The 10790-nt window shown below is 41.2% G+C and overlaps 1 protein-coding gene across 4 annotated transcripts in view; it reads left to right on the plus strand.

Annotated features, from left to right (window-relative positions):
• ctdspla (CTD (carboxy-terminal domain, RNA polymerase II, polypeptide A) small phosphatase-like a) overlaps positions 1 to 10790 on the plus strand; it is a 60719-nt gene that overhangs the window by 24324 nt on the left and 25605 nt on the right. For all 4 annotated transcript variants that reach the window (XM_033993237.3, XM_033993239.3, XM_059018780.1 and 1 more), the window contains exon 2: positions 10563 to 10732. In XM_033993237.3, the coding sequence (XP_033849128.2) occupies positions 10563 to 10732 (170 nt within the window). The remainder of the gene's footprint in view (positions 1 to 10562; positions 10733 to 10790) is intronic.

The raw sequence follows: 10790 nt of genomic DNA on the forward strand, positions 1-10790 counted from the left end.
TGATAGTCTCAGTGCGCTGACGCACTTAGCCAGCTTGTTTATTATGGACGCCCATTATCTGATACCTGATACCATGTATGACTATTCATGAAATACGCCTTTTTTTTTTTTTTTTTTTTTTTTCCGACTTGTCTCGGCTCCTGTCGCTACCACTCGGCAATTGAATGGTTTTCTCGGCTTTTTCCGGAGAAAAAACGACTAAACACCCGTTTATTGCGTTGCTATAATGATGTCGGACCCAGTCCGACAAAGGACCTGTGAGGAATAATTGCAATGTCGGACCCAGTCCGACAATGGACCGCAAAGGGTTAAGTGCATATGCTTCAGTCATAGTCACTCAAGCGTGTCATGGTCAAGGATGAATGATCGAGTGATTAAAAAGAAACCAAAAACATTTCGTCAATGTCCATCATTTGTATACCTTTTTTTTTTTTTTTTGTCTTTTTAAATAAATGTGTTATAATAGTGATAAGTTCATTTTGATGCTTGGTATATAATGATGTGGCGGCTGTATCAGTGATGGAAAGTAATGTAGTACACTAGTCCCCGCATATAGGAACGCCTCCTAGGAGAACACTTCGGCTAAGAGAACAACCTTGTGCTGAAACACATTTATCTCCCATTGTAAAATAAAGGAACCGAAACTTCACTTAAAAGAACACCTTTTTGGCACCGATGGCGATTCGTTCACAACTGACAGTACTGTTCTGTAACCTGATCACTCATCATCATCAAACTTAAATTCAAATGGTTTATTCAATCTTTTGAAAACGGACTTGTTATTGCGAGAGTGTCTTGAGGAACACTGATTGGTTTATTCAGTGTTTCCAGAACTGCCGTCATTTATCATTGCCTCGTTTTGTATTCTGATTTCCACAAGTGCAGCTCATCGCTACAAAATGGCATGTAAATACGGCAAAACATGCAGCTGTTTCTCTTGCTACAAAAAGGTGGAAATTGTTCGCACTCTTGAAAAAAACCTGAATCGGGCACAAGTCATCAAGCAATTTGGCATTTCCCGTTCTGGAGTTGCTTCACCATTCTGTTAAATAATATTGTGCATGTCTTGAATATTGCTCTTGTACATGTATTCATAAGTAATCTAGAGCTGCTGCTGCCTCATTTAACATGTGTAGGGGTGCTGTATTCATTTAGTTGGTTAATTAACATTAGTTAGTTACTTTATTATTATTATAGTTTATTAACCCTTTGCAGTCCATTTATTAAGTGCGCGTCAGGTCCAATTTACTTTCACACGTGCACTTAATTTTAGACACGCTGTTTAAAAGTATTTTTTTTTCACAGTCAAACGGGTTTAAAAGGCCCTGCATATCAACAAAGCACTCACTAGGCATCTCCAGCCCCACCCTTTCGTTCACTATCGCTTTCACAGATGCTAATAAATAAATAATAATAATAATAGTGGTACATACTGATCGATAATCTCCTGATCACTCGTTTTATCACCAAACTCCTCAATAATGCAATCCAAGTCATTATTTTATTACTGTAACATCTCAGAAAAGCTCTGCAAATGTCCGTGATAGCCTCTGTGCGCTGGTGTGGTATCACGTAGCTTGTGTCCTTATACCCGCCCCTATTGTAATGCCAGGGGCATGTATGCTTATTCATGAGATACGCCTTTTGTTTTTTTTTCGGCTTGTCTCGGCTCCTGTCGCTCCCACTCGGTAATAGAATGGTTTTCTTGGCTTTTTCCACTGAAAAAACGAATAGAAACCCGTTTTTTGCGTTTTTAAAATGATGTCGGACAGGGTCCGACAATGGACCTGATAGGAATAATTGCAATGTCGGACCAGGTCCGACAATGGACCGCAAAGGGTTAATACACTTGCCTGTGTGACTCTGTCTCTATCCTCTGAATCTCGAATGTTTCGCCCTCAGGTTTAGTTGATGCGCTGATGTTTTAAAGATCAGCTTTGTTAGCCTCTGTACTGTATTGCATGCCGATGTTGTTGTGGAATGCAATTTAATTCCACTAGCCTATAGTTAGAAGGCTGGTAACACAACCACAATCCACAATCGATACAGGAGCCTGTGTGGTGAGTCATAAGGAGCTTCCAACTGCATTGTCGGTGCCATTAGTGATTTGTAGAGGAATATATTGTATGCACTGAATGAGCCCATTCATATCAAACAGTGAAGGTAAAGGATTCTCAAAGCCTGTGGTTGAAAAGGGAATTCTTTTGCCCCTTGGTTGTGTGGTGAATGACTAACCTGCATTTCAAATGTCCAAAGATCAAGTGCTACATAGGAAGTTACTCAGAACTGCACACTGTGGATGGAACCTCCGCAGAGCTGCTTTTAAATGCAGTTTTAAAAAAGATACACAGCACATGACTTAAAATAAAGCTTCAGGGATGGACTCATGAGCTTGTTACCTATACACTGTGGCTAATAAAGCTCATAGTAAAACCTGGAATGGGTGAAATTGCTATGCAATAGTAGTCTTCTTTCCCTCCCTGTAATGGCATCCCTCAGTAGGATGACTTCATGGGCCATTCTGGAGAATTGACTTATTGCAGACAGCAATCCTTGAGGAAGGAATGCCCACGATGTGCTTACAGCTTGAGGGGCTACGGCAGGCTTTTCAAATTATTATACTGTGCTTTTTATATATTTAAAGGACTTGCCTATATGCAATACAGGGAATTGGTTTAAATAAAAAAAAGAGAGTGCAGGGCAGGTTAGTAATGCTTCGTCTGCTTTGCAAACTGCATGATTTAATTACTGATTCTGTAAATAGTGGATCTTATTGTGAGCACGCACTCCCACATGCAGGGTTACAACATTGTGGTCTTTGTTGGGATTCCCCGTGGGGGGAACAGAAATACATATTACCACTAGTTAACGCTTCAGGTTTGTGCTGGCTGTGCGTTGTCTGCCACCAGTGTGCTCTGCAATGGAGTAAGAATTGTCATGAGGTGTTGTTTGATACTAACAGAAAGAGAATGATGTTGAGTGTCGTGGTCTCTGGCTGTTCCTACAGTATACACACACGCTGCTGACAGTGCCATTCAATACGGTAGTAATCAGTGTTCGCGCTAGGCCGTGCCATTGCGCCAGTGGCCCCTTGAAATAAAAAAAAAAATGTCCTGCTGAATTTCTCAATGCGCCCGTGTGTCCCCTTCCCCAGACACAATACCAATAAACAGTATTATAAATCACACACTTAAGGATTAGACACACAAATATGTTTACAGTGAAAATAACTTTTATTTTCGTTAAATATAACATTCAACCCCTCCTTCTCCCCGTCTAAAACTGGTTTGGTCCAGGATCGACCATAACGGACCGTAACGTGACTATTATTATTATTTGTTTATTTAGCAGACGCCTTTATCCAAGGCGACTTACAGAGACTAGGGTGTGTGAACTATGCATCAGCTGCAGAGTCACTTACAACTACGTCTCACCCGAAAGACGGAGCACAAGGCTGTTAAGTGACTTGTTCAGGGTCACACAATGAGTCAGTGGCTGAGGTGGGATTTGAACCGGGGACCTCCTGGTTACAAGCCTGTTTCTTTAACCACTGGACCACACAGCCTCCTGTAAACTGTTTATTAAAAACAAATGTACATCCTGTAAAGCTTTCACCACTAGCATCTAAGTTTCCTGAAGCGTCGTTAGTAACTGAAGAGTTGAAACAGTTGCTCTGATTTGGGGGGGACTTGTTTCTGAAGACTTGCGTGAAGAAATATATTTCCCTTTTTTGCATTGCATCCGTGTTTGTCGCGTAATGCCTGAGACTGAGTTTGCTCTTGTGTCCACGAACTGAAGTAATATCACCAGGACGTGATGACTGAAGCAGGAAATACTATACTGGACATTAAAACTGGTATCGGAAAGCCGTGCCGCATTGCTCTTTTAACCCTTTGCGGTCCATTTATTCAGCGTCTGTCAGGTGCGTCAGGTCCAATTTATTTTCACACGCGCTGTTTATTTTACACACACTGTTTAAAAGTAATTTTATTTACAGTAAAACAGGTTTGAAATAAACAGACAAACAAAATGAACAGACACTAACAAACAGGGACGAACACTAAACAAACACATACCACGTAGCAATTGCATTTTAACTTTAATTATCTCCTCACTCTCTCCCGTTCCTTCGCCCTGAACACACAACCCCGAGTGAATGAAATGTGCATCTATATATACTGTTGTGCCGGGATTCAATTACCAATTAATTATTCACTTGAATCCCAGCACGTGAATTAATTATGTGCAACCTCGTGCTCGCATATTAATTACTTTAAATGCACGTGAAGTGATGTGCAATCCTTGTGCTTAAATACAGTTATACATTTTTAAACACACGTGAAACACAGACCCGTTTATATCCCGTGTACCAATGCCTATACACCAACATTAATACAGCACACGTAACATATAACACAGAAATGCACAAGGGGCAGGACAGATTGCCACACCAAGTCATTATTTTATTACTATAACATCTCAAAAAGTTTGGCAAATGTCTGCGATTTTCGTTGAACGCTGGATGCGGAAGCAGCTATATTGTTTGTTTGTCTGTGGTGAAGGGACTATGCGTATTGCTCAGATCCGCCTTCGTTTTTTTCCGTTTTTTCTCGGCTTCTGTTGGCCTCACTCGGCCATTGAAAGCTTTTCACTGCTTTTTCCGGAGAAAAAACGACTAGGGACCTGTGCTTGACGTCTTTTTGATGTCGGACAGGAAAGGAAAAATTGCAGGGTTCTCCCCAGGCCTTTTCAGCCGGACGGGCCTTCCGGCAAAGAGGCTGTTGCCGCCCAGCTGAAAAAACACAATCCACCCATCTTGCAGCTGCTACTGTGCCTTTAACAATAAGGATTGATTGTGCTTCTAGCAGACTAGATCAGTTGCACGTTGCTGGGTGAAAAAAGAAATCTTGACACAACATTGAACCAATCAGAGTTGAAGGGGCGGGTTTTCTGTGTTACAAAATGATTGCTAAAAAAATAACCAATTATTTTCAAAGCAAAAATAGTGACAATGAATGCAGGGGCTCAAAATAAGCAGACGACCAGCGCAGCCCACCGCCTAATACTATATTTATACCTGCTACTTTATAAAAAAATATATATATTAAGATTATATAGTATATAATAGCTATACATAAGCACCAAAAAAAAAAAAAAAGCATATTCCTTTTGTTGTGATATTGTAACAATATGTACCCAGGTGCTTGTGAGAGATAATTGGGGGTTCATTCAGGTAGGTGGCTGATGTAACTTAAAAAAGAGGATGGTGAGTAAGTAGATTCAAGAAACTGCACAGAGTCCTTTTCTTCAGTCAGTTGTTAGGTTTATTGAAATATGCAGGGAGCCTGGTCCCAGGTACAGGACACAGAATACTCGTTCTTACAATTGTTGCATGACATTAAATACCCTTCTGCATAGGTGTCTGTCTCTCTCCTCCTCTTTCTCTGACACTTAACCAATCGAAAAGGTACAACTCATTATCATTATGTGTGTGTGTGTGTGTGTGTGTGTGTGTGATCTAGTGTGAAGATCTCTGAACTCAGTGCTTTCTTCAGACCCTGGTGTCACAAAGGTCCATACATCTGGTTTTTGTCATCTTCCTTGTTCCTATCTCTCCGATTTGCCTAAGACACTTTGATCCCAGTTTCATTATCTCTTTTTGGCTCTTCGGTCCCCCTTGAAAACTAGCTTTATGACCCCGTCATAAACCAGCTGTATTTTCTAAGCAAAAACCTGTTAACTAGTTTTATACCCCAGTGGACTCCCGAAGGGCAAACTTCTTTCATGTCAGGGCTGGAGATCAAAGGACTTGTTTGTACAGCCGTGTTCTGCTGGCCAGCCATTTGCTTTGACACAAAATAATCTTAACTTCCCTACCATATTGCAGCCTTCATCTATCACAGCAGTGCTTGCATTTTTGGAACTAACAGTTTTTTCTATCCAATGTTAAATCACTTTTCAGAAAAATAACATGAATACAGCCGTCATTCCTCATGCGTAGCAAACTGCTATTCAATACTTGTTTCATGTTTTCCAACAGTGGCTTTTACGGTGCCTGAGTAATATGTGCGTAACCTTCAGTGCGCTGGCGCCCCAAAATGAATGGGGCTGTTTTAAGAGTTAAAACGAAAGTCACCGCTTGCAAAACAACACCTAGCTAGACTTAATATCGTCTTTTTTTTGTTTTCAAAATTGTTTACTTACTGCAATGTACTGAGTTTCTATAATCCTTAGATAGCGACCAAGAATCACGTACGAGAGAATAAAGTCTTGCGGTACTTAAAATATCCAGCATTACTTTTATGTATTTATTTATTTTAACCAGAACTACTCAGAATGCGGCTCATAGTGCTTTCGTCACTGACATCCACTTCCTTATAGATTGTTGTAGCGTTTCGGGCATTCTAAATTGGGTGAAAAATACAGTAGCTTGGTGTCTTAAAATATCTCTGCAGGATTTTCCCGCACTGAAAGTTGCAGATATGCGGGAGCAACTTGGAAAATGAGCGATTCCCGCAATCCCACGCTGAAATTCAAGCTCTGATAAACTGATAGCAAATCTGTCCCAAATAACTGTACCAGTAAATAGATGAATGATGTTACATATAGGGCCTGTGTGGGGCTCTGCTGAGCTCTGAGCAGCTCTGAGTGCTGGCTTTGTTTGAGTGCAGAAGGCTTGTTTGTTGAGGAGCTGCTGGAATGGAATGTGCTGCACACACAGGCGGAGTGCGGTTTCCTGTCTCTCTCGCCCCCTTGTCCAGCCTGAACATGGAGGGGCACAGAGGGGACTGGACTTTTTAGACACACAGGGGGAGGGAGCAACACATACACTAATTATATCTTACAGTAGCTCCCACATATAAATATACTGGAAATTACAGTATATCCTTCAGCTCTTGTATTTAGCCTACCCCTGAATTCCCAGGTAGATATTGTGGGTAGGTGTTTTAGCACAGTTGATTAAATTAGCCTGTCAGTCATGCTGAACTGCCGTCTGGTAATGTAAACATGTAATTTAATTTAATGCAGTACCTTTTTAAAAATGAAAACTACCCGTAGCCTAATCATTGTATTTATTGGCCTTAGTAAATGCATAATTAACTTTTTTATTGAAATGTGAAGAAAAGCATTTAAGTATCCAGTTCTGCTGTGTTGATTTTTAACAAATTATTGTCCAACCAAAGTAATGTCTGCTTATGTACAGCAGATCTACTGTAAAAATGTGGCTTGATTTTAAAAACATACAATCATATGAGTGATTCTGGGCCGTGCTATAGATATATTTTAAGGAGATACTGTTCTTTGCAAGCTTACAACAGTGTGGGACTGCAGACAGGCTGCAAAGGATTAAAAGCTGTACATTTCTCTTCCTTATTCAAAGCTTTTTTTCATTTGAATCCCCAGATTTGAGTAATTGGATCAGTGCCCTTGACGTAAAGCCCTTTGGAAAGCAGCTTCTCAAAACTGTTCCCCTATACTGGTAGTCCTGTGCCAACACTGACTGAATTTGAATTTGTGCACAAACGCAACCTTGATGTAACTGCCAGGGCTGGAGCTGACTGCACACTGTAGCATAGTCTTTCGATACAGCCCTGACTTGTGAAAGGGTGTGGTTTTTGGACTGGGCATTCGTGCTGTAGCAGAAACCTCAAAACAAAGATGTGTGTTATTTGTGCACAAAAAGTACTTGAGCAGTCTAAACAGTTCTGAGTGTAATCCTGAAGTCATATTATTGACAGTAGCCCAGGTAATAGACTTTTACAAAATTTAAACCTGGCCAGTTATGTTAATGGAACATATGAAACAAACTCCTATTGATTTTAAAACACTGGCTAACACTCCTTCAGGCTGAAATGTGTTATACTTCTTCTGGCGGCTCTTCAAAAACAGATTTGCAGTGGGAAAGCAGGGATGGAAATAAGACTCCCCTGCATAGCAGTTTAATAAGACACATCTGAGCTTGTTACCTGTGCACTGTGGATAGTCAGGCTTGTAGTATGTGTGCTGTAGTGTGTGTGTGTGTGCTTTTTAAAATATAATTTGTAACAGCTCTTAAACTTCCACATGATTTACTTGGTTTCAGATTTTGTTAACAGTATTTCAAAAGTTACAGTATTGAAATCCAGTGTAGAGGTGTCCTTAAACCGTATCTGCAACATGTACTGTATGCCTTACACACAGTACAGTACTGTATCCTGGTAAATGAAACCACTACATTATTAAAGGGGAATTCTCAAGTGAAAACACAAAACAGATTCCATCTTCACTGCAGGTTTGGAGTTAGAGATTCCTCCTCCTCTTCCTTCTAACTGCAGGGCTGGTTAAAAAGATCTGATTCCTCCTCCTTACTGGAGGGCTGGTTAAAGAGATCTGATTCCTCCTCCTCACTGCAGGACTAGAGTTAGAGATCCGGTTCATCCTCACTGCAGGACTGGAGTTAGAGATCCGATTCCTCCTCCTCACTGCAGGGCTGGTTAAAGAGATCTGATTCCTCCTCCTCACTGCAGGACTAGAGTTAGAGATCCGATTCCTCCTCCTCACTGCAGGGCTGGTTAAAGAGATCTGATTCCTCCTCCTCACTGCAGGACTCTGGAGTGGATTGCAGGCTGCCAGGGCTGGATCACAGGCAGAAAACCCTGGTGTGAACTTTAAACAGCCTGAAAAACACCTGAGCAATGACATGATGAACAAGCCCCAAGGACTTTATTTACCCAAAGCCTCTTAAAATACAATTCTCTTTTTAAACACTTATTGCCAGGTTATTTTCCTGTTTCTAGTTTACACTCCTGTTAGATGCTTTGTGCATTGGCAGGTAGAAATAAAGACAGTTTTCCCTTTGAACTGCAGGTTGTTTTTATATTGTTTACAGTAACATTGCTTGGCTGGTTTGTAGATTGTCATGAATACAGAGCTGCAGTGGTGCAGATTCCACGCTAATGGCTGGTTTGTAGATTGAGATGAATACAGAGCTGCAGTACATAAGAACATAAGAAATTCTAGATGAGAAAAGGCCATTCGGCCCACTTATGCTTGCTCGCTTTGATGCAAGCGCAGTGTGTTACCACTCAGGAGAGGAAAAACAAAAAAAAACCCTGACCAAGTTAAACGGGAAATGAAACCTCTCAGAATCTGTGGCTAAACGGACCACCCTTCCTCCAGGTGGCTAACTAAAGGTCTATTATGGTCACAGAGAGGGTAATACAGTATTGTTCATGACAGCATCCAGTCTACTCTTGAAGGTCTGTGCTTCAACAACTGTCTGGCAGCCTGTTCCAATGGTTCACCACCCTTTCTGTGAAACAGCTCCTTCTCACCTCAGTTCTGAAAATGCCCTTCTTCAGCTTCCATCTGTGGCCCCTGGTTCTGTTTTCTGTGACCTGCAAAAAATAATTCTCAGCAGTTACTTTAAGCCCCTCGACAATTTTAAATACCTCTATTAAGTCGCTTTTGGCTCTCCTCCTTCTAGGCTATGCAGATTCAGCCCTTTCAGTCTATCTCCATGTGACATACCCTTCAATCCTGGAATTAATTGTGTTGCTGTCCTCTGTACTCTCTCCAGTGCCTCAATGTCTTTCTTACGATATGGGGACCAGAACTTGACACAATATTCTAGGTGTGGTCGTACCAGTGCGTTTTATGATTTTAATGTAATGTATCTTGATTTGAATTGACCTAACATTCTATTTGCCTGTTTTTATAGCTTCTCTGCACTGTCTAGTTGGTTTAAGAGATCCATCCACTACTACCTCCAAGTCCTTTTCATACATAACCTCCTCTATTTCGCTACTATTCACACTGTACTTGCCTGTTCTGTTTTTGCGCCCTATGTGCAAGACTTTGCATTTATTCACATCTGCCATGTGTCCGCACAAGCTTGAATCTTGACTAAATCTCTTTGTATTATTAAAGTTGTTGATTGGATATTGGCTACACTCTTAATCGGTGGTTTCACACACACAGATTAGCACAATTACAGATTTTTATTACAAACCCAAGCCTCTCCCTTGATCCTTCAGTGATCACAAATCCACTACTGTTTCAGCAGCGTTATCTGTATTTCGGATCCCCGTGCACTGACAGGTGGTGTGCAGAGTTTTCTGACAGCGCGAATTACTAGAACTGAAAGTCTTTATTCCTTTTAGCCCTGTAATGCCCAAGCATTTTTTAAACTAGAAAAGCATTTTTTCTTTCCCCTGTCCAGAAACACAATTTCCTGCATGTGAAAAAGTCTGGCTTGTGAGGCAGGATTTACAAAATAATAATATAGAGGGGTGGCTAAGCATCATATTAGAGGAGATGCAGGAATGAGCATTACAGAGTTATAATATAATATATATAGGGTTAATTTGCTGTATATGTAAAAATGATCCTGTTGCACTGCATCCCACACTGGGGCCTTGCTGAAGTAAGGGAGGCAATGGTTTTAAATGTAATTTGCAGAGCTTGTTTTAAATGTAATTTGCAGGGCTTGTTTTAGTTTTAAATGTAATTTGCAGAGCCTGTTTTAGTTGTTTTCCACAGGTGTGAAGGTATTGATTTTTGTGTTTGTTTTCCTTGTGCAGTTTCCCAGTCGAACAGCTGCTTAAAGAAGCAGCGCAGTAGAAGCATCTTCAGCACCTTGCTCTGCTGCTTCCGGAGCTACAATGCAGAGCCGCCCTCCTGCAACAACAGCAGCAGCAGCAGCAGCAGCTCCCTCCCTGCGCCCGCGGAGGAGAACGGGACGCTTCCCAAGGTAGGACTGTGAGGTGCCCAGTGTGAGACAGTACTGTACTAGTGTACCAAGACCACAT

The sequence above is a fragment of the Acipenser ruthenus genome, chromosome 3, assembly GCF_902713425.1.
Source record: "Acipenser ruthenus chromosome 3, fAciRut3.2 maternal haplotype, whole genome shotgun sequence".
NCBI classification, from domain to species: domain Eukaryota; kingdom Metazoa; phylum Chordata; class Actinopteri; order Acipenseriformes; family Acipenseridae; genus Acipenser; species Acipenser ruthenus.